This window comes from Bactrocera oleae, chromosome 2 (assembly GCF_042242935.1).
Source record: "Bactrocera oleae isolate idBacOlea1 chromosome 2, idBacOlea1, whole genome shotgun sequence".
In the NCBI taxonomy this organism is placed as follows: Eukaryota; Metazoa; Arthropoda; class Insecta; order Diptera; family Tephritidae; genus Bactrocera; species Bactrocera oleae.
Window position 1 is genome coordinate 67,849,640 of NC_091536.1, and position 25,402 is coordinate 67,875,041.

At 33.1% G+C, this 25,402-nt stretch overlaps 1 protein-coding gene across 6 annotated transcripts in view; it reads right to left on the reverse strand.

The window, feature by feature from the left end:
- The window catches only part of cher (filamin protein cher), a 93,614-nt gene that overhangs the window by 50,718 nt on the left and 17,494 nt on the right, over positions 1–25,402 (reverse strand). For all 6 annotated transcript variants that reach the window (XM_036368356.2, XM_070105548.1, XM_036368350.2 and 3 more), the window contains 3 exons: positions 24,819–25,158; positions 1,869–2,013; positions 34–369 (listed from right to left, as the gene is read on the reverse strand). In XM_036368356.2, coding sequence (XP_036224249.2) covers positions 34–369; positions 1,869–2,013; positions 24,819–25,158 — 821 coding nt within the window. The remainder of the gene's footprint in view (positions 1–33; positions 370–1,868; positions 2,014–24,818; positions 25,159–25,402) is intronic.

The window sequence follows — 25,402 nt, forward strand, 5'->3', positions numbered from 1 at the left end:
TTGTAGCTTTTATTATTCAAAATACGAACTTACCTATTTGGATTGGTCTTGGGACGCAACGGCGCACCTTGCTTCAACTTAGAATTTGGATACTGTGACAAATAGGTCATCATCGACTGTTCATCCACATTGGGATTAACTAATTCCTCGGGTTTGATCAGTTGACGCACATTCAACCAGTCATCGGCGAGACCCATGGCCTCAGAGGCATTCTGTACAGCATCTTTGGGATCCCACATCTCCCAGTCAGGACAGAGACCGGGCGCGCAGGCATCAACCAAAGCACCAACCGCCTTACCAGTGGTCCAGTCGTTGGTGAAGTTGTTGATGGGCATTTCAGGGATTCTAGTGTGGATCCAGTTGAGCAGCCTGTAAGAGAAATGAGGAGATGGAAAAAGTTTATATTTGGTCCGAAAAGAATATTCTTTAATGCCTCAAATCAGTTCTTGTAAAAATTTATAAGATTTTCGAATATCTACAATCGGAAATGGAAAATTTGAAATAACTTGAGGTAAGCATTTATCGATACTTTATCGAATGCTGAAAGTTCTTAATAGATGTTTAGTATCGTCGACATATGTCTTATATTGCTTTGATGATGCAAAAAGTGTGAATGGAATAATTGTAGTAAAGTCTTTGAAGGCAATTGAGACGAATATAATTTATTTTAGATTCAAAAGATATCGGAAGGAAAAAGTTGCTGAAATTGAATGGATGTAAAGTGAATGAAAATGACACAGATCGATTTGTTTTCGGATCGGACGTTGTTAAATGTAGTAAGTGGTAGAAAAAATTTATCAACAGAAAATGTTAGGTTGAGTATATATTTTAACTTTATCTGCTATCTAGTTACGTCTTGCTTCCAATAATTTATGTATTTGACTTCAAAACTTCGGAGTTGTAATTTGAGATATATCAAACTTAGTTATCAAACTTTATTGCGGAGACATATGTTGGGCAACATTATGGAATTGGATCTATAACTACACTAGTTTGTTCGATTTATCGAATATTTTTATCTTTTAATTGTAGAATTTTGGATTTAACTAGGCCATAGTTAGTGGATGGAGGTCAAAATATTACAATAACATCGTAATAAATTAAATTGTATTCGTATTCAGTGCAGGTTGCACAGAAACTTAAACGATTAAAAAATATGGAAGAAAGCTTTATTTCACATAAATCTCGCGAATCCATTCACAGATCAATATACAAAGATTTATCTAGCTCAGAGTATGGTATGAAGCAAGATTTTGGAGTAGTGGCGTTGAATTTAATATATAAAAAAAAACGTTTTTTGGCTGCGCCGAAGCTACAATACCCTTCATAAGTGCATTTCGTATAAAATAAAAATATCTTTTTCTTCATTTTGATTGGTCACTTTGTATGGCAGCTATATGTTATAGGGGTCCGATCTGAATAATATGTTGGTAGATTGTACGCTGCCTTGTCCAATAATCCATGCCAAATGTTTTTGTTGTTCTTGTCAAATAAAAAGGTTTTGCCTACCAGAACTTGATTTTGATCGGTCAGTTTGTATGGTAGCTATAGAGTGATCCGATATCGTTGGTTTCGACCAAAGGCGATGCAAAATTTCGGACCGAAATGTCAAAAACTGAGGAACTACTTCGCGTATATACAGACAGACGGACGAACAGAAAGATGGACATGGTTATATTGACACATCTCGTCACGCTGACCACTTACAGTTTCTCTGACGTTTCCTCCTGGGTTTTACAAACTTCTTAGCCAACTTAATATACCCTGTTCAAGGTATAAAAATTGATTTCGGAGCAGTTTGGATAGAAGTAATTGTGAGAAATCTCTTCGAGAAGTTAGAATATAACAATAAAATGCTACAAATTTACCTTTGTTTGGGCGTTGGACCCGATCCATTCACTTGACTTTCATCTTCGCCATCCCATTGTGGCATTGAAATGGAGTAATGTAAAATGAGCGTCCATATTAAACCGAGAATCAATTTCAGTTTGCAATCGACGATGTCAGATGAATCTGAAAAAGAATATTTATTATGACTATGCGATAAGATAAAAAATATATTTAAATAAAAAAGAACCGGTTAAGTTTCTAAATTAATCACATATGTGCTTAAGCAACACTTGACTTTTCAGGAAGCATATCCATTAAAGACATTACAAATTTTTTGTATAAATCAAGAGGAAAGCTGTTTAACAAGTCTTCTTTTATGCTAGTGCCGTATAAGCGCTAATAGCTTTTTAATTGTGGCCGATTGTAAATATTTTACTGGTGTCATCAAATATGATAGACAGCTATTAGAGTGCAACATTATTTGAAAACGTAACTTACTAAAACATAACCTCACTGCCAAGAAAGTGTAAGCATGACATTTGAATAGAATAATGTTAGTAATGATAAGATATTAGGATGTAAGCAAATTATTATAAGTGATTTTCAGCAGTTATGGATTTCTAAAAAAACTAAAAAATAAAATAACACGTTGCCTAACAACATATTGTAGCAAGCCCCTGAAATGTTTACCATTCTCCGCTCTCCAATCGCTGTCATTGATTATTAGCGAGTTTATCATTATTGATTTGGTGTGCTTAATAGTCACTATGAAATCGCATGGAATGTGCGAGTGAACTTGTTTTGATGCAGTCGCTACGTAAATGACCAAATACAACAGACCCCACGAGAGGAAAGGAAAATGGTGAAGCGCTGAACCGCACTTCATGTGGCCATTAGACATACTCACAGACGAGCCGCAGCGCTAGCAACCAGTTTTTAGTTAGTAAGATGCAAAGCCATTTACGTGTTAAAGCCACTACACATACACATATATGCTACATGTGTAGACATGTTTCTCGAAATAACCGGCAACGATTTGGCATGGACAAAATCACAGCCACTTTGCCGTGACCAGCACATATTTGAGCATAAGCGGCGAGTCGGCCAGCAAGCAGGCGCGCAAGCAACGTCCAAGCAATTAGCCAATTATGGATGACATGACCTTAAACTTGACTGAGTGACAGTTGGTCGCGTGTATACGATGTACATCGAATTTTTCGCCTTACCACTTTGTCAAACGGTTGTTTTTATGGCATTTTGATCAGCTTTGTGATTTGTATTTTTATGCAAATACTTTTGTTAATTTTTGGTTAAATATGCGTAATTATAGTTTGTCAATAAGCATTGTTATTATTAAAAGACATATGTGGTCTTTGCCGGTTATTTTATTGTTATTTGAATGGTAATTCGATAGCGCCATTCACAAGTTTGTTGAACTTTATGCATTTGTTATGGTGGCGGTGATTTTCCAAGATTTATTGGCTTTATTATTTAAACAGGCTATTAAAATGATATCAAATGATTTATGTAAAATTATTTTGATATAAATTTCTGAGAGATCTGTAATACATTTATTTAATAGGGGAATGTTCGAGAGAAAGTTTCTCGAAGAGTTACACTGTGACATTCGCGCTTTTGTCACGATGAATACCACGATTAACGGAATGAACTGTGTGCCAGCATAGTTCGATGAATAAAAATACTTGGGTTATGTTGATTCTGATATTAGCCTAACGGGTTTACAATACGGTGTCTACTGATGACAAAAATAATAAAAAACATTATCTTCGTTAAGTTTTTCTTACGCGAATTTTATTTGATCCAAATAATTTTATTTGATCCAATTAGTTTGTATGAAAGCTATATGCTATAGTGGTCCAATAAAGGCGCTTCCGACAAATGAGCAGCTTCTTGGGTAGAAAGGGACGTGTGCAAAATTTCAGATCGATATCTCAAAAGCTGGGCGACTAGTCCGCATGGCTAAATCAAATCAGCTTGTTACGCTGATAATTTCCATATATTTTATAGAGTCTTCGACGTTTCCTTCTAAGTATTACAAACTTGGTAACTTGGGTAACTTAATATTGCCCTATCCAGGGTATAAAAAGCGTACTCAACACATTCGCTTACGTTAGAAACTGAACTCGTTTTTACTCGTCTTCTAAAAAAATTCTATAAATTTTTCCCCATAATAATTTCAACGATTTTGTAAAACTGTTAATGGAGTTGAAATTTGTATTCAAACGTTATCTTTATCGCCACACTATATTACTTTTGTAAGGCAAAGATTAATATGGTCAAAATTTAAATTTAAATAGCAAACTTGATAAAATGCGATCAAAATACTTGTATCGAATTTGCATTCAAGTTCTATGAACTCTAAATTGTGGTCAGCTTTCATTTCTTGGGCAATGTTTTGTTTTATCACTTTTTACGCAAATTTCAATAGAGAATGTGGAGAAGAAGTATATTTAATTGAAAGGGAATATTCAAACAAAATATCTACAATATTAAGAAAATATAAAAAAAGTGTCTAAAGCTAAGGCAATTACTTACAACAATTTATTCAATTTTCTAGGGTGTCTTAATTTATATAGGAACCAGCAAGTATTTAAATATTTTTCTAAAGATATTTGCAAAGCACTGTTAAGGAACGCTCCCGAGTTGATAGTTCTTAGACGGAAGATTACGATTCAAAACTAGACGAAGTTCAGTAAATTTCGAACTAATCAATTTGTTTGGGTTAAGGATCTTTCCAAGCTTTCCAAACTGAGGTGATATCATTCCAGCTGCAGAAGGCATTTATTAAGATGCAATCTGCTGGTTTATTATAATAGGAAGTTATGCTTTTTCGGAACTGTTTCAAGAAATAACCAAGGATGCAAGTATACTGATGTTTAAAAATGATTCGGAATACAGAAATCGCATAGAAGTACCAATATACTCGCATATATGGATAGACGAAAAATTATTATTAGAAATTTGAAGCAACCGAAAACGGTATAAGTTGTTTTGGAGTGGTTCTGCAAAAGATTAAGGAATCATTAAACATTGTAAGCTTTTAAAACTAAATACCTTTGATAACTCTATATTATTTTTACTTTGGCTAGTAGTTATGATCCAGCGAAAAATAATGAACAAAGATTGTTTAACATAATTCAAATTTAAAGCCATTGAACCCATTATTTCATTGATAGATGTAATCATTACCATAGCACTTGCAAAAGCCAACAGAAAACAAATTATTTCATCATTTACTATTGAAAACGCTACACAACAATATGCAACTACTTGTATCATATGTTGCCAATTTTGCTTCTGAAATATGACAAACCCGCACATTGCTGCCACCTTAAAGTGGCGTTAATTACCCACGGGCTTTTCATTTTACAAGCAACAAAACAAAATAAGGCACAATGAAATGCGAGAAAAGCAAAATGAAAGATCGACAAACATTTGTTTGGAGTGAAAATATTTTCTTGAAAAAATCAGCGCTTAAATGACAATCAATTAATTAACGGTAATCAAAAGTAATGCGACTATTGACAATTGCATTAATTCAGTGATGCCATTTAAGTGAAGTGAAGTGAATTGTGAATTCAACAGGTTAACGTTAAATGTCTTTACAGGTGGATGTGTGTGTGCGTGGCTTAATAGGCAGTTATGTGTAAGTACGGCAGAAGCTAGTTTAAATGAACGGAAAAGCAGGTTCATTATTGTTATTGTATTATTGAAAATCTATATTTACAGAGTTGGAGTCAAATGTGTGCTCTCGAGATGCAGCTTTAAGAAAGTGTTAAGTGAAAACATATGTTTACACATACTCGTATGTAATTATAGACTAGAAATTGTATGCAAAATGAGTAGATTAATGTAAAGGGTGCATTTTTAGATGTATAGTTTTTTTCAAATAAAATATAGAAAATAAAATATTGTTTTAAAAATTTAATTTGGTATTTGAACAGAATCTCAGGCATATGGACGCTCCGAGTATGTTTTATGAAGGCCGAATTGCCAGTCCAATGCAAATAATGGATCTTAGGTACCCAATTTCCAACAAACTGTACAATTTCTCATCTGGAGAGTCTCTTCAGAAATTTTTTGCTTACCGAAAATGGAAATTTATATGTTTTCTTTAATCCAAAAATGTACCTCATCGCTGACATGTGCGAAAAGCTCTGTAAGTTTTTTCACACAGATCTCGCGTTTTGAAAATAAATTGCTACGATTTTTAAAGTTCTTTCGGTGTAAATTTTTATATAGTAATTTTCCAAACTGTACAGAACATAAACGGTAAACTTAATCATTCATTTTCACAGCTATAATTACAGGAAATTTATAATTTAAAATATAAATGTATACCCCTAAAAAATCGCGCTATACATATGTAAATGAATAAATCAGTAAATCACACACGCATCACATCTAACCTCATCTCAATGAAGTAATGCTGTACGTACCTAAAAATAGAAACTAGTCATTGTAAGCAGCAGCTGATTACCAGGGTCAAAGGTGTGACATTACAGCAAGTGCGGCACAGTATATATAATATATAAAAAAATAGCAACACAATAACAACAACACAGAAGCACGACTACATACATGGCCACAATTGGCATGAACAAGGCAAACAATTTATTGCAGTTTAACTTCTTATAAGAAGCACCAAGTTTCCCTTCATTTTGATACTGTGAATTCCAGAGATTCTTTACGTTCACTCTGTGTAGGAAGAATACTTCTATGTGCGTGTAGACAGCATATAATGCTTGGTATTTAGCACATACATATGTGCATGTGTGTAAAAGTTCGCTGGGAAAATTTGCTGCGCCCAATGATTGAAAATTGAAGAATAATAATACTATCCACATAAGTGGAGGAAGTACTCGCCAACACTTAATTGGTTCGTTAAGCACGAAAAGCAGCGGAATAATGAGTGAATTAATAAATGCAAAGGGAAAAGCGAAAAAAATTTGAATACAACTAATAAAAAATGCCTACGAAGTTGCCGTGCATGAGACTTTTATGAGGTGTTATTAAAAAAAATATTTTAAAGTAATTATAATTGCAGAAACAATTCTTGTAAATGCAAATAAGCTGGGAAAAATATACATAGTTGGCAAAATTAAAAAATATATAATATAAATAAAACAAGTAACCGGAGGTTCAAAAATATTTATGTTAGGTATATGGCACAAGTTGTAGGGGGATTTCGACAATTTTTGGAATGAGATGAAATACCTTGAAGGCCCTATTTGTGCAAAGTTTCATTCTGATAACTTTATTGTTGTTTATTTGCAGTGTCAAATAGCAATGTTTGGGTAATCTCACATACCAAATTTGGTTGAAATTGGTCGAGTAGTTCCTGAGATATAGGATTACACCTAAAGGTGGGCGCTGCTGCTAAAAAGACGTGGTGCCGCTTGCTACTGCACTCTTCTTTACCAAATTACAGTTTTTTATTTATTAAAGAAAATACAATTATAAATAATTATACTATTGTACCTACAAAATATAACAGCACTAGCGACAAGGCCTTCAGCTGTCAAATTACAGTTTTGTATTACGATTCCGCCCATTTGCAATGCCAACCTACCTCTGGAAGCCAAGGAATATGTGTACCAAGTTTCATCAATATATCTCAATTTTTACTCAAGGTATCGCTTGCACGGACAGACGGACGGACGGACAGTCACACGGATTTCAACACTTCTCATCATCCTGATCATTTATATTTACATAACCCTATATCTAACTCAATTAGTTTTAGGTGATACAACCGTTAGGTGAACAAAACTATTATACTCTGTAGCAACATGTTGAAAGAGTACAAGTATAATAAAAGACGTTAACTTCGGTTGCTTCCGAAACTATAATACTCTTCATAAACACTTAAGTGAAGTTGATTTTGATTTTGATCGTTCAGTTTGTATGACAGCTATTTTTTTTGGCGATTGTACCGTTGGGCAATAAGCCATATCAACTTTCGGGAAGATATCTCGTCACATATAAAAATTTGACTTACAAGCACTGGATTTTGATCGATCAGTTTAAATTTATAAAAAAAAATATAATATAAATAGTAAAAGAAAAACTATTATACTCTGTGCAACAAGTTTCTAGAACATTATTACATACATTATACAGGTATGTACATATAGATATATAAATAAATATTTATTTATGACTAGTTAGCACTACTTGATGACGAATGTGTGCAAATGTTTGACAAGCAACCAGGCTCAGAGCTGTATTTGCGAGTAGTACTCCCATTTGTAAGAGTATGTGAGTGTCACTCTCCAACTGTTGTTATTTATGAATTAATATATTGCTTATCAGCGAATAACTGTGCTTTCGCTGAGCGTGCTTTTGTGCAGGCGCATGTGTATTTATTTTAAAATCAGCAGCAAGTTTATCTACATATCTATCTGTGTCAATGTACTTATGTAAATAAAAATAAAAGTATAATTAAGAATATCACATGCAACGACAATGTACATATATATATTATATATAAACGATGATACACATATGTAAAAAGCAAATGTGTCGACTTAAGAATGAGCTCTCGTCTGCTATAAATGGGCATAATTAATGAATTATCGATTAATTAAGTTGTTAGAAGTTTTTTTTTAAACCATTTTTTTCGATATGGCCAGATGATAATGTCGGAGTTGGTTTAAAATATAATTTTTAATCTTATCAAAGAGAATCTAGAGCCATCTGTTAAGCCTTCAACCTACAAAGAAAACGGAACCATTCTTTTAGTTTGGTATTCTTGACCCAGCGAAGTTCCAATTTCTTTAACCCGTCTGAAAAAAAAGTTTTTAAAAGCAAATAGCTTCATAAACGACTTAAATTTTACTACGGTGAAAATGACAGCAGTGCGTAACTAATTTCGACCAGTGTGGCCGTTGCGTTGGAGGAGGTGTGGCTTAATGCGTGATCAAGCTGGAAGGTGCTTTTCAGAAACGATTGCCATCAGCTTGAGTTCCGGTTCTCATCTTAACGTTAAAACTTTCTATATACCATAAGTACGCACCATACAGATGTATTTGCATGGTATATGTGGAGAGGAGTGAGTCAAATCTAAATTCAGGGGAGCTGATTGAACAGCTGTCGTTTGAGCGAGCCGCAATTGGACTAATTTGAACTCGACTTAACTTCTTAAGTGGCACCGAAACGGGTTTCATTTTGCTCTCAGCAATAATTCAATTGCCAACATTTGACTACAACAACAATAACTTGTGAAATTAGAAATTGTGCGCATATCCAAATTGTCGTACATATACATATGTATGTATATATGATTGTATATATGTACGAGTATGTGTGTATGTGGTATATGTTTAAGTGTGCATATTTTGTTTGCGCTTTCAAGAAATGCCCATTTTATTCGCAATTAGCAATTCTTCTTCTTCTCATTTGGCTTGTGTTCATTTAAGTTTAACGAATTTTTTACTGTGTTCTATAACGCTTTTGTGGGTTTTCGCTATTTATTTTATTATCTTAGAGAATTTCAGTTTTATTTTGTTAATTCGTACTTAAAAGCACGTTATGTTTTCGCTTTTAACTTTTTGCCATTTTTCTTATGGCGAAAATTTTTGGTTGTTTGCTTTTGCAGTCATTTCGCATCACATTTTTTCATACAGTTTAAGGTTTTTTTATTTGGGAACTTATAAAAAATATATTTGTGTTTTACTATTTTTAAGCTGTCAGCGTCATTAACGTAGACAACTACTGGTCTATTTAATATATATATTTTGGTTTTTGTTCCGAGTTTTCTGATTATGGTTGGAGTTGAAGAAAGAGAGGTTGAAGAAATACATATGTTTGTATAAATTGTGATACATTGTTTAATTGCTCTAAATATCCAATGACATCATCGCTTAAATTCCATTTTGTTAAGCAAACACAGCGAAGTGAAGTAACGACAAGGCATGCCCTCGAATTTTCGAGCAGTATATAGTACAAGTGTTATATAAACTTAAGGAACCATGATATTTTTTACCACAAATATTACTGATGATAATATATTTCTTTTAAATGGATACGATAAATATTTAACTTAATATTCTCAGAATGTGGGGGGCTTATTTGCGCAGCACTTTAGTGAAGGTATAAAAGAGTGTCTACATATTTTGTATAGAAAGAAGTTATTTCAACATGTTGGTATATTTATCGCTTTCCGTGTAAATATTTCTAAAATAAGTATTCTTGCAATACTTAGGAATGAATTACAAAAGCCCGAAGAATAACCCATGGCACCCATGGGCTTGTGTAATATATTTATTTAAAACAAGTAAGGAAGGGCTAAGTTCGGATGCAACCGAACATTTTATACTCTTGCAAAGTCAATCGGTATACTCGTTTAAGATTTCTGTATATTATATTATATATTTTGCTTGATTTGTATAGTGGAAAGTGAAAGAATCAGATGGAATTCAAAATAGTGTAATGGGAAATAGGAGTGGTTGTAATCCGATTTCGTCTATTTTCGCACTATAACATAGAAATATGAGAAGAATGTTATATGCCGAATTTGACAGAAATTGGTTAAGGGGTAGTCAGAGGCACGAAAAAATTAGAATTTTCTGCAATTTTTTTGCTATTAAATCATGCTATTTTATAAAAGTAGTAATATGGCATTATTGTACAATGTTTTGACTTGAAGTCACGAAAATTTCAAAAAAAAAATATTTTTAATTTCCAACGGTCCGTGTTGACCCAGTTCAAAAAAAGGTCCTTGCGGTGGCAATCATAAGTCCTTGGAGGTTCATCTAAAATCTATCGGATGGAAAAAATTTGTTTTATAAATAGATAATCCTGGGTCTGATCGAAGCTTTTTTTGTTTTTTCAAAAATTAATAAAATGACGGACTCAGGAAATTTTTTTATAGATTTTTGGGAACAAATCAACAGTTGATTGGTCTTAAGAAATCCAAATTTTTGAAAAATTATGTATTCTAAGACCTGTATAAATTTTATTGAAATCTACTAAGCGGTTTTCGAGTTACAGTTGTCACCAGTTCAAAAAACATAGTTGATTTTTTGAAAATTCGGACTATCCCTAACCCCTTAAGCAGATCCCAAGTTTTCACCAAAAAGTAGGCGGTGCCACGCCCACTGTCTAATTTTGAACGCGGTTCCTATGAAGTCATCTCATACCATTCCAGAGATAAAATATAATGTCTCTGACTTGTTTAGTGCTTGATTTATCGCGCTTTTAGTAGTTTTTAACAGTATCGTTATATGGGGAGTGGGCGAAGTTGCCATCCGATTTTCACACTCTCTGTAGAGGTGCGAAAAGCATTTGTTTTCAGTGAATTTCGTTATTATAGCTTTAGCGGTTCAGGAGATATGCACATTAAACCTATTAGGGTTTGTATTGCAAATGGGCGTAATCGGACCACTGCTAAGCCTACAAAACTCCTTTATTCAAAAACAAACAAATTGTCATAACTAAGCTCCACAATAAAAAACAAGACTGTTATTGATATACAGGGTCACATTAGGGAGGGGCATCTTCAAAAATTGTCTAAATCGAATAGTGCCTATAGTTCACTTTTTACCGAAAATATCGGTCAATGTGTAAGATACATAATTAAAATTCATATAACAAAATAAATAAATGAAACTCTCCATAATAGTATATGTTTTTTTGTGTCAAAAATTGGTTAAATCGGATCAATACTTCCTTTAATATAAAATTTTGGTAACACCTGAAGTAATTTACCGGACTTTGAGCCTTGCAAGTTGCGAGAGTACAAAATATTCGGTACACCCGAACTTAGAACTTTCTTCCTTTTTTTTATATTTTCTTTCTTTTCCAATGAGTTTAATCCTCATAAAAATTTTTTGGTGCCAAAAACTAACGACTCTGGTCTATAGCCTCATACAATCGAGATATTTCAGTTCGAGGTTGTGTGTTTTTGGAAGGATTAATAACGATAATTCCAAAAGAAATATTTTTTTTTTATAAAAACTAAACTATTTAACGGTACACACATTGCCAATACTGTCTGAGCAACTGAGGAACTTTTGTGCCCAAAGAGATGTCTCATTTGCGTTACAAATATTTAAAAAAGCGTGAATTGAGTAAAATTATACATAAATATAACGGTATTTTATTTATTATGTCACGTAGCTGTAAATTAATCAAACATACTGGTATTTGCAAACATATACAATAAATAATTATGCTTGTGTGTATAAGTATGTATTATTTATAGCTTGTGGTCTAGAGAAATTTTTTTTTATACACATCCGTTTTATTTTTTTTAATTATCGTGCTTTTTTAACATTGAAAAGGCATGTTCCTATGTACTCGCTTTAGAATTAATAAAAAGTATTTGAAAAAGAAAAATATTTGTACTTCAAATCAAGCTTTTTGAAAACAAAGGAATGTGCTCGCAAGTGTATAAATTCAAATGTACTTTGTATTAGTATAAGTAAAATTTCATGAGCATTTCTTATCAAAATCATACTTGGAAATAGAAGGTCATATCCTTCTGTGGTCATCCATGGTAAATTTTTAATATTCGCAGAATGCGAGCAAATATGTAATTGCGATAAAATTCTAGGAAAGAAGAAAAATATTTTTTTCTACTTAGATGACATATTCCAAAAAAAAAGAAAAAAAAATGTCTACCTTTCCAAATAACTAAAGCAACAACTATACGTATAAGAATAAATATAAGGAAAATAATCAAGGTTACTAAGTAAACGCTTAAGCTCTCATATCACATTAACAACTTTATCATCAGTGACAACAATCACAGACAACACCGCAAACGCCACCGCCACGGCCACAACAGCTGTTATAACAACAAATACTGTTATTGTCGTCTGCTGATCAACAGCTTTAATAATAATGCAATCATCAACTGCCAATGAGTGTCTCGATTCGATGGCTGATTAAGCTATTGAGTCATGATTTTCGAGGCGCCTATCAACCAATTTTGAATTATTACTGCGATTCTTACATGTGTGTTTTTGTTGTTTCTTTGTTTCTAAGCGACTCTTCGTGGGCGAGCTGCTGTGAATTGCTCAAAACAGAAATAAAAAACAATTTCAATAAGTGTGTGTGAGCATAACTTAAGCTTTTGCTTTCGCATGGTGACGACATCGCTTGCGTCATAAATTCATTAGAATGTTCGATGTGTTGGCCACTTTATTAATTCCCCATTTTCTTAATCTATTAGCAAATATTATTAATAATACGATTGAGCATTAATCGTTTACTATTTCTGGTTGGTTCCCTAATCGCATTCATTCTACTTTAGACTTTACAGTAGACACAAATACCCGTTTGCAGATATTTGATTAGTATGTGCAACAATGACGTACAATACTTCAATAGTGTGGGCATCATAAAGCTTTAATTCACACATTTGTTGACTTTTATTAGCTTTTGTATGATTTTCAGAAAGAAAGTTTTAATATTGAAATAGACCGCTAGCAGCAAAATTATCAAGTTTTGGATATTTAATAAGTATAATTACATTTTTCTTTCTAAATATGCGAAGATGATTATTCACAAAACTTGATATGTTAATAACTGTAATTTCAAATATACAATATATTTATTGAAATTCAGTCTCACCTTATTACATTTTCGAGGCAGTTTAAAAAAAGAGATTTTTATTAATTTATTGTTTAATTTTATAGCAAAATATTAGAATAAAAATCTCCTTACTTTATCTCTGTTCCCTAACTATCCTCCCTCTTTCTCTTTGGTTTTGAGTATACAAATTGCCACGTATTTAAATTGCATTATTTAGTTTTTAAGAAGATTACTTTATTTTATATACAAATCCAGGTAAAACTGAAATGGTTTTATTTACCAGGAGATATAGAATCCCTGATCCTTAAAATACCTAAGACTTATCCTTGATAGAAAGCTTTCATGAAGGTCAAATGTTGAGGAAAGAGTAAGGAGTGTATCGGTTGCCTTATATTGCTGTAGAGAAGCTATAGGCAAAAGCTGGGGATTCTCGCTAGAGGTGTTTTTTTGGCCCTCTCTTTTCTGGCTAATCTTTTCAGTCAAAGATTGATTGTTCAAATTATAGAGAGAGATGGGGAGAGAGAGGGAAAAATTGAGATATCGAATGTATCAAAGAAACACTAAGTGAATCATACTACAGAATTCATTTCCTACAGATCGACGTAGACAGCAGAAAAATTATACTCCATAACTTGATATTATATTATATTATTCATTAATAACTCAGCGGCACCTTCTGTTTTATTTTACTCAGCTATTTCTGCTATATTTTATCTAGCTTCATAAATTCTATAATTATATAATCGGTGATCCCTAGTACCGACGGGAAACTTCTTGATAGATGTTAACTACTTATCTCATTTTTCAACGTCCGACAACAAGAAAGTAATAGACTTTACTTGACCTGAAATGCTCTTAAGCGCTAAGTCTGTTATGGATGACTTTAAAACTGGATTATATACTATACCGCTCTGATCCAAGTGAATGTGGTTGAGTTTTTTGTTTTGTATAAATTAATCACGTACAACTTAATTCCGGTAAATGAGAAACCAGAAACATTTATTAAAACATCCCAAGCAATGACAAGTTAAATGACCAAAGCGCCGGCTACACGGAGTAAAACAGAAACAAAACCGCTAGATGAAATGAGGAAAAGTAATGGCACAGAAAAGGCGAAAAAATCGCAGCTAAAAACGTTTAAGTAAATGCGAAGACTAACGCAGTTACTTAGAAAGCAACAACAATTTTTGCAGCTTACTTAAATACCCAACAATGCACCACATGCCACATGCCACACCATGACGAGCGACTTAGTGTTGACTGTGAAACTGACAACGTGCAGCATTGTTTCGCTAGCCGGTGGCTTACTCGTGCAAACCGGCAAGATAAGCCGCTAGTTGGCGACGCTTGCCAAATGGGAGCAAAGCAATTGACTTTGATGCGCTGAAACGCTGAGGCAGATACTCTGCTGGCGATGAACCGCCAGCTTTTGTTGGCGAACGATGGAAGAAGAAAAAAATGATCACGCTTAGAGGAACAGGTCGGCGCGCGTGCATTTTGATAGATTGCCAACACCAACCTGTTAGTGAACGGACAAGCCGCCGACTTAGTGTTGGTGACAGGGCATACAAGTATGCCGCTGCGAATACTGATGAGACGGAATAAATAAAAATCTCGAAACAGCACGCGCAAGTGCCACTGTTGCTCTTAGCTACACTTGAGATGAGTGAGGAAGCTTTCTTTTTTGCTAGACAAGTGGATGGTTTTGCCACTGCGTTTGCGCATGCGTGCCAGCGCATAAATATGTGAAATGTGAAATTTGCTGTTAAACAAATACAACAATGCTGCAACAGTAGTTGAGGAAAGCTTTTCGGAGGAAAGGGGCAAATGCGCGTTACCTTGGGTGAACGAAAAGAAAGACAAAGAGTGTGCACTTCATGACACACTGAGCTAAGTGAGGGGCAAAGGTGACAGTTGAAGCTGGTAGCTGTGGTGAAGAGCTGACGGAAGCGGTGATCTGCGATAGCCTCATTCTGAAGCGTATATGTATGTATTGTATATAAGTAAGTAAAGTTATGTAGCAATACATCATACTGTTGTCTGAACATGTTGTAAGAACGTGCGGCTCGCACATGTTGGCGCGTATGCGCAGAGCAAGTTAATTGCTGATATGATGCGCAAGCTTTTACCATATTGCTGACAATTTCCACAATTCATTGGTGTTTGCTGGAAAGGAGGAAAATCAATGCTAAAAGATGCTGCAACGCATGCGTGGCTTTATTATGATAAATGTGTGAGCGTGTGCTTGATTATAGAAAAAGCCAGAGGCTCGACGCATGCGTGGGTAATTAAAGCAGCAAAAGACCGCTGAATACCGTAATAGGCGTTGACCGATTAAGGTTTAATTCTGAATTTAATTAATGTTAATTGTCAAGCAGCAGAGTTGCAGAAAAACGGTACTGCATTAATATTTTTTATTGATAATTAAACAACTAAATTGCGGTATTTTTTTATTTTCCAATTACGGCTGAGTATGGATGAAGAAAAGAAGGTCAAGAATACTAATTGTATTGAAAGGAGATTATAAGACTCAACGGATAACTGTAGTTAATAAGAATGATGAGTTAAGTAAGAGAATTCATTCAGAATTTTATTTCGGCTCGAAAACTGGTCATAAGGAAGTAAATTTGGCAATACTGCTGCCAAGTTCCCACAAGTCAAGTGAGGTAAAAATCTCCTTAAAGGATATATATTTATGAGGCTTTTTAATATCAAAAAATATCAGTTCTCAACTATCAAACTGTTAAAGAGGAGCTAGTAGAACAAACTATACTTACTGTAAAGGACTAGCTTGTAGTACAACTTTGAGCTAACATATACTCTGACGCATGCGCTTCTTTCTTTGTCAGAGAAAGGCTTCTTTAATCACCAAACTTGAATAAACCCAAGGTTTCGAGCAGCATTCATGCCTTACGATGTCTATAAACAAAGTATTAAGTTTATAATTTCTTCTTTGATAGCAAATTACCATTTGCCATTAACAATAGTAAAACTGGTTATTTAATTTATTATTATTTCTCTCGAAACACTATTTCCAGAGTCGTTGAGGAATATTTCTCCGAAACGACTAGACCGATCGGCTAAAAATTTCCTCACGACCTTCTTAAGTATATGTTTCAGATAATGAAATAATGAACACGATTTTTGATAATTATTTCGATTTTAGGTGTAAATATATGTTTCACAAAAATTACCAATTTTTTTGGAAGCCGTAATTTTGTCATAAATCAAAATTTTGAGTAGTCCCTCGATCGTTACCTATAGTATATTAGTAAAATTATTTTTTATTTATTCATCTTGCCTCTTGGAAGGTGATTTCTATTTCAACGCTATATTTTTTAGGTTGGCTAAAAAAAACTCTCAATAAAACCAGCAGCTGAACATTTGGGTCTGAACACACTTACAGTTGGTTGATCCATTGAGAAATGTTTTGAATATCGCAAAAACAACAACATACTGGAAACTTGCATATAATCCCGTAGTTTTTGTAAATCAGTTCGAGTCTATACATACATACAATAATTCTACGTTCAATCCATTTGGCTATCTTTTGCACACTAATGCACATCGGCACATTAGTCCAAGAGTAAGCACAATCAAATTTGCCGCAAAGTGGCACCTTCATACACTAAGTAACTGCCTTGGCAATTCATACTTTATCGACTTGCCGTGACACCTTTTTCTTCTTACATTTTTACATTTCGCATTTTCTGTATTTGCGTGGCTTTTCAATTTTCTGTTAACTATGCAAATTAGCAATTATTACAAAAAGCATAAAAGTCTACAACAACACGCAAAGAAATGTCGCTGCATATGTATGTTTGTGTGTGTGTAATATATGTAAGCGTGTGTTAAGGTGATGTGTATATGAGGTTTTGGCGTGAATTTCCTTTTAACACGGTCGTTGTTGTTATTTGGGTTGTTGTTGTAATAGAAGATTACATTCAGAATTTCTCACAAAGAGGCATTCTTAAGAGGTCACATGCTGTAGAAAGGTGACTGGTGAAAGATAAACATATTTTGATATATGTGTGTGTTTGTGTGCATAAATATTCATAGATATTTGGCGTCCCGATCCAGTGTGGGAGCAGCGTGTACATTGGAATGTGGAAATAAATAGTTTTAATAGGCTTATTGTAGCTGGCTATTTGATCTACGGTCAGTATCAAGATTTCATTTCAGATTCTGTAGTAAGTGATTCATAATGAAAATCCAATTAGAAAATATATGTATATAGCTAAGTATTTTTCATATACTTGTACAAATTCATATCAAAAATACATAACCAATCAAATTACGCTGATGTAAGAAAATAATAACTTTTGACAGTTTAAAAATTTGGTCAGGATCAGAATCATCCATGTTTTTTAAGCTCAATTAACTTTAAAACAAAAGAAGTACAAAATACTAATACTGGGTTTTTATTTGCCAAAAACTACATTTGGACAAAGCCTAAACTCGCTTCGAGATATCCAAACTAAGGACAATTTACGTGTCACGTACTCTGACTCAACCAGCAATGTTTTAGCATCAAAAAATCCCTAAAGCTCCCTAAAATTTGCATAGTGGCGAAATGAACGTTCTCATTGGCAATAGCACCAAAAAAACAAGAGATAATTACTTATGTTTGTAAATGTAAGAAAGTTGCCAACCAAAAATCTAGCGACTTGAATGAGTGTATGTGTGTATGTTCATGCCATACAGAGAAACAGAGCAGAGAAGTGGCGAATCGAAGGTGACTACTTACAAAGGACGGTAATATTAGTGAGATAATATTTTATATTTACACAATATTATAATTTTACAAAAATAACAAAAATAAAATATAAATATATAGAAATAAGAAAAATGTAAATGAGTTCACACAGCTTACTCACGGAAATATCCCTTAATTTCAAATTAAAATTTACAACTTTCACGAGCAAAAGTTGAAATCATGCGATTTCAGACATTAAAACGAAAATTCTATAAATATAAATAAACTCTTAATTATATGTAGTATCTACATAGATATATTTATGTTATAACTGGAAAACCGCAATGGAGTGTCTAACTCCCTTAAACGTAAGTTTTATATCTTATCGAAAGTGCTAAAGTAATTGATTATGACATTACAGTTACTTTGTCTTCTTTTAGCTGCTGCAAAATGCATTTGCAAACAAATATTTTTACAAACATATAAAATGGTATTTTTTTTTTAAGTTATGAAAGCCCGCACCTTATCGAATGCCTATAAATTTGTTTATTCAATGGGTTCATAGCCAATTTCGGAGCTTTGACAAACGCTACAACTGATAGGCGCTTATCTGAGAAAGGGATATGGAAATTTTATTTATACTTGTAAAAGTATGCATGTATGTTTTTTATATGTATGTATGTATAGTTATATATATGCATGAAGGTATTGCGAAAACGCAATCTTGAAAAAAATCGCAAAAAGGAAAAGTGAGCAAATATCAGCGATTAGATCGCTGTGGGCAAACATGCAAATATGTATGTATGTATATGGATATTTTTTTGGGCACAGATAGTCGGTTGAAGGTTAATCATGCGAAATTATTAAGCAGAAAATTAACTGACTGCTTTTTTTTGGATGTGATTAAATGCACTGTAAGATTTTATTTAAATTAATTAGAGAGAATCGGAGAATAAAGTTAAAATTAAAAATAATTATTGCTTTATAATACTTATTAATTCGTTTTCTATGAAGCAACGTACTATTTAGCAATATTTAAATGTTATTACAAACATGGCTGTCTTTCAACTGTTGCCAGTAGTCTGAAAAAATTAATTGAAATAAATTTATAAACTAGAGAAAAGTTTTAGTCAATTTGAAGAGGTTTGAGAAAGCTTTACTTTTTTTTTTTTAGAAAAACTGTGTTCAGTTTAATATAGGATTAGTAGAACGCATATAGTTGGTTTATAAACAGAATAATAAGAGTTACCAGATTTTTAAATTGTAATTGCAATAAAATAATAATATTAAGAACTTTATAACATTCGCATCAAACGAAATAGAGTAATTATAAACAATTTTTTTTTTGATAGTGGTTGCCATCTGATATAAGAAAGATTTATATCGAAAATATTTTTGTTATGGATTGTCATCAATTATAAAAATTTAATTAAAATATACAATGAATTAAATATTGCATTATTGATTATAACTGAAAGGTATTTGAAAAATCTTCAAGAGAAACTACTACTGGGCTACTATCAATGTATCGTACTTCAGTTCATATTGCAAGGCTATGTGATTGTAATAAAAAAATTAAATAATAAATAGTTAAAGTCTAATAAAATTAAATTTTAAGTATTTTTAATACTTTTTTCCTTTATAATGTGTCAACGGTACGATAATATCAGCAGTTTAGCTTTTAATTGTTTTCATTTTACTACATACTAATTACCTAGTTAACTTATACAAAAAATAGGTAAAAATCTACCTGCAATTCTGTGAAGTATGTTTAATAAGAGGAAAGTGTGTGTTTATGTCAGTAATAACGGCAATATTGCTTTTGTTGTTGGTTTTTAATTGCTTCATAAACGACTAATTGACTAAATTAACGCACTGTCTGAAACGCCCACAACATTTAGTGAACTTTTTCGAATGATATATGCGTAATAAAAAAAAATTTTGGTGCTTAGTGATCAGCTTAATTACTCAATTTAGAACTTAATTGCCTTAGCTAATTGCTTCGTTAGCATATATTATACATGATTTGCAGCGATCGACATGTAACATAACATTACCTTTATGGTTTCTCTTATATCGTCATTCAAAAACTTATCTTATCAACCCGATCAGCCTCGCCCAATAAGTGCAATGAACTCGTTAAATGTAATTCTGCTTAGAATTGTTATTTGTTTAGAGTCTACGACTTGTCAACTTTACTACTTTAGATGTAACGGTGTATAATTGACTTGTGGCGCCTATCATTTAAATGGATTTAAAATTTTATTCGTATGTTTTCTGATTATCAAATATATCTATTTTGTATTTGTTTTATCTACACTGAATATTTAAGCAAGGTTGGAGGTATAATAATATTTATGTATGTACCTATCCCTTGTATAGATGTGAATAAACGAGTTATATGAGACCTGAAGCAAGTAAACTGTCAAGTATACCTTGTATTAATTACGCTTCACTGATATTAGGCCAAGTCTATATGTAAGCATATTTACTGGATATATTATTATATAAATATATGAAATTAGTTGTATATAATGCAATACAAATTGCTATTAAATTAGAGTAGCTAGTGTTTAGTTGTAATATTTATTGAATGAGAGATTTTTGCTGAATATTATTTACTTTAGCTTTGCTTACAACTGCCTTTGTCGTCGTATCTTCTATTTATTTTTTAGTTGCTCACTTCTCGCTATTAATATAGGCACCATTTCCTGGCTTATTACGCTGTACGAGTACCACACTCGATTGGGTATTGGAGCAAACCAATTTTTTTCGAGAGATTGATTCATATGAAAAAGTGACTTCTCTGTTTTTCGAAATTAGTCTTAAAAATCGAAATATTTGACTTCGAATTTCAAAAAAATATTATTGTGTAAGTTAATAAAATATAAGAACATATATACTAGCCAAGGTTATAGACAGTTTTTTTATTAGTGATGAAAATCTGGTCTTTAATTTTAGAATAAAATATATTTAGTTTATTTCGAAAATCGGAAATTTTCTAAAAACAATTGCAACAAATTCGCTGCAATCTTGTGCCTGTTTGCATAAAAATGTTAAATTATTCCTATACTTATATAAATCATACTGACGATACGGCTTTTCAAATGGCAACCTTACAAAAATGTTAATTATTCAACATTCTCCGAAGCGACAAGTCGACAAATCGAAGTACCTGCAATGATGGCCAATGTGGAAATGACATCATACGTCACTCACTGGGTTACGAGTGCCAAACGTTTGACTCATACCTATATACCTCTATATATACAAACAGACAGACATACATGCATTTATTATGAGTATTATTTTTAGCTTTCATACGCAAAACTATTTACATACAAAACTTAAGAAAAAAGGAAAAAAATGGGAAAATATTTAGCGTTTCAAATAAAATGAAAAGTGAATTCGGAGCTCATTTGCACGCTTCGCTGCAATAATTATATGTGACTAATTTGATACACACCATAAAGGAAGGGTAAAAAGAAGCATAGCGAATAAAGCACACAGTACTAGCGATAACTATGTAAGTAGCGAAATTTTATATATTCCACATGATTTATAGCAAAAAATGAGTAGTCAAACGTGATAAATGGCAATTTACATTTCTGTCAAGTTTTTGTTGAAGGCAGACTTACTTACACATATGACGATTTGTTTGTATATACAAAAGCCAACAGGTGTGCTCAAATAATATAATTGAGAAAACAATGATTTAAACAATATAGAGCTTTATTATTTTAGCCAAAATTTGCAGATATTTTGTGTTATATTCTTGATTTTTCTTCTATCTTCCTTTAGCACTCCTTAGCACCTTTTCAATACCAATATTATTGATATAAGTACTTTTTGCAGCATTTTTAATGCTTAAATAAAGCAACAATTCCTTCAAAGTAAAATTTTATATTTTTTCTAGTAGTTACAGAAAATTACTTGTTATATTTATATAGGTCTGATATGTAAATTTTGAATAACTTGAATACATGTTTCAGAAACCTCCATTCCGTACGTTTCTAACCATGAATCGCTCCAAACTGAAGTGAGCGTGAAATATTTGAGTTTTACTTGTAAAGAAGTCGTTCAGTTTGGGTGATGATACATTTTACATTATTTGACAAAATCGCTTTACTTGAGGAAAATAATCCATTCGAGATCCATGAGTGACTAAAAAGTGACAATTTGGATTTGTTTTTTGTTCCAGTTCGATCACATATGTCTTTAAACAATATGAATTTGTCGATATAATTTGATATTGGTGGTTGCTGACCAATTATGTCTGTTCGAAAATGTGAGAAAAAAGTTTTGAAGGTTACTCATTTCAAAGCGAACGCTCTTCATTTCTTACGGTGAGGCAAAAAGTTCAGTGTTTGCTAAATGCTAACATAAAAAATAACGCACTTAATTTAGGGATTGTATACAGGCAAGTAATTTATAGTTTTAATATTCCTTAAAGGAAATGTCGGATACTCTAAAAACTATAAACATAATTAATCAGCGTGACGAGCGGAGTCGATTTAGGTATGTCCGTCTGTTTTTTCGTCTGTATAAATGCGAACTAGTCTCTCAGTTTTTGAGATATCGCCCAGAATCGTTTTCTTACCAAGACGCTGCCGATTTGTCGGAACCGCTAAGATCGGACCACTATAGCTAATATAATATATAACAAACTGAACGATCGGAATCCAATGTCTGTATGGAAAGCATTTTCCTTCAAGAAATTTGGCATGAATTATTGTCTAAGGCAGTTATGCAAGTTTCAAAGAGTTTGTTCAGATTCGACCATTTTAGCATATAGCTGCCATATAAACTGACCGATCAAATTGAAGATAAAAGTTTTTTTTATACTTTTTTATGCTATAAAAATCACACCTAACGTTAACGTTTTTTCTTGTTTTTAATCAGACTCAATCAGGCTTAGCATTAATCACAGGTTTGAAGATACCTTCTGATCATAGCCATATTTATAACATTTAGTGATCGCATTAAACAAATAGATTAATGGGGCATTATCGAATGACTGATGATGCTTTATTGAGGCCCTATGCTCCAGTGGGAGATACAGGAATTGATGATGAGGGTGAAGTGATGTTAAGCACATCTTCTAAACTCACAATCACTAAAGCTAATAGTTGGAACAGAATAAAGTAAGTTTAGTAAGCGAAAAGAGCCAAAATGTTTAACGATACTGCGATATATCGATAACCATGGAGTCACTCGATTTGAGGCCTAAAATAGCTAATTACAATGCACAACGCCTACTGCCTTAGCGAGAGTGACAATAAACAACACAACACATAAGTGCTAAGTTATATGTGTATATGTGTTTGTAAGTCTATAAAAATGTGTGCAACTTCAAGTATCCCCAAAGCTCCCGCAGAGGGTTTGCGCCATTTAGGAGTGACATCATTTGTTTGTTATTGACAAAAACGGCGACATGCAAGGAGCGCGACGGGCACAGCAGGCAGTCATTGACATACATGTATTTATATCTATTTGTATTGCAATAAGAAAAACATTGAAATGTGAGTAAAGCCACCTCTGTGAGTAAGTCTTTATATTTACTTTGAGTATTACCACAATTATAGGCGCTCGTCCGCCTCCGGCTGAGTCGTGGTCACACATTGAGTTGCATAAGAAAAAAAAGCAAAAAAAAGACTTATCGTCGCTATGCAAAAATACAATAATATGAAAAGAGAAAAATATATTTTTTTGTTCACTCAATGAAAGGCGAAGCTACAGAGTTCTCAGGCCGCTTAAGAATTTTAATGTGCATTTCACATTCAAAAATTTATATGGAAAATAATGCACAACTAATTGGGCAACAATAAATGAAAATTGCCATTAAATTCAATTTTAAAAAAATGTGTGTTGTCGGTTTAATATTGAGTGTGCGTGTGTGTGTGCAGGCACATTGTGAAATGTGTTGCCGTCAAAAGTAAATCATTACGCCGCTTATATGCTTTTTTATATATAAAAACATGTATGTGTGTATGTATGTTTTCTGTGATATCATCGGCTTGACCGTGAAGTCATTTGCCACCAGAACTCAACTGTGTGTGACGCAAGAGCGATATGGTTTAATTCTAACGCTTCGTTAGATTCAAAATGTTTCAAGTGCTGCTCGAGTAAAGCAAGAAGATGTGGTGAGAGTCATGAAACCGCCCTAAATACATATGTACATACACACACACTAACGCATGCACACAACTGTTTGAACAGAATGCTTTTTAGGTTTCCACGAAATGCTAACTTCAATTTGTTGTTATTGTTATTGTTTGTTTTTGAACGCCCGAAACTCGTTTAAAAACCCGATTCCCAGTCTTGTCTAACGGGCTCTGCCGCAGCACAGCCGTAATGTTTGTGCGCATTTGTTAAGCGTTACGCGTCGTTCAATGCGGCGCCGCTTTTTTCCCCGCCCCTAAAACCTTCGCACTGTAGTGAGCGCTGCTCCACATTTTTGTTCAGTTTTTCAATGAATTTGTCTAACCCGCATGACAGGTAAAATAAAATCCAACTCATCCGGCGACAAACAAATTTCAGCACTTCAATTTTTGCGCACAATAACAAACATGCATAGCAACACGCGCATGCCCAGCTGCCACAGCATGCTTTCGTGCGCATATTTTATTCAAATCCCTACTTATTCAGTTTTAACTAAGCTTTCTAGTAATTTCGTGCTTATAATTATGAATATGTTATCTTAAAGGTCAATTCAACGTTTTGTACTCACCGATATTGACGATCTTGATGTGTTCCTGTTCGAGGAATTGCAACGCTACCGAAACGTTTTCCAATTTTTGACTACGGAATGTTGGACGTTTATTGTATTTGGGCATACGTTTCTGCGATAGCACCTCGATCAAAGCAATCAAGCGCAAACCATCGGACAGATCGGTTTCCAAGTTGTTAATATTGCGATCGATTGTCTTCAGGTGTTCGTTGGCCCAACGTGTGAAGGTGTTCTGCTGGATCTTCTTCCATTGCGCATCCTCAGCGAGATCACGTTCGGCCTCCATGTCTTCGTCGAAGTTCTCGTCGTACGGTTCTTGGTGTTGATAGTAATCGGATGGCTATATTTATTTTTTAGATCAAATTTTATAGATTTATTAAATTTTGTTTTGAGAAGTTTGCTATATTAATAAATTGTTTAAATAATTAGTTATTATGAGTTGATTTTATGTTAATGTCCGATTAGTAGCGATTTTAATATACAATAATTAAAAATCTTTAATAAAATTCATAATGCTTCATTAGTAGATCTCAAAACATATTGTGTTATAATATTCATTCCACAAATAAACAATATTCACTTTT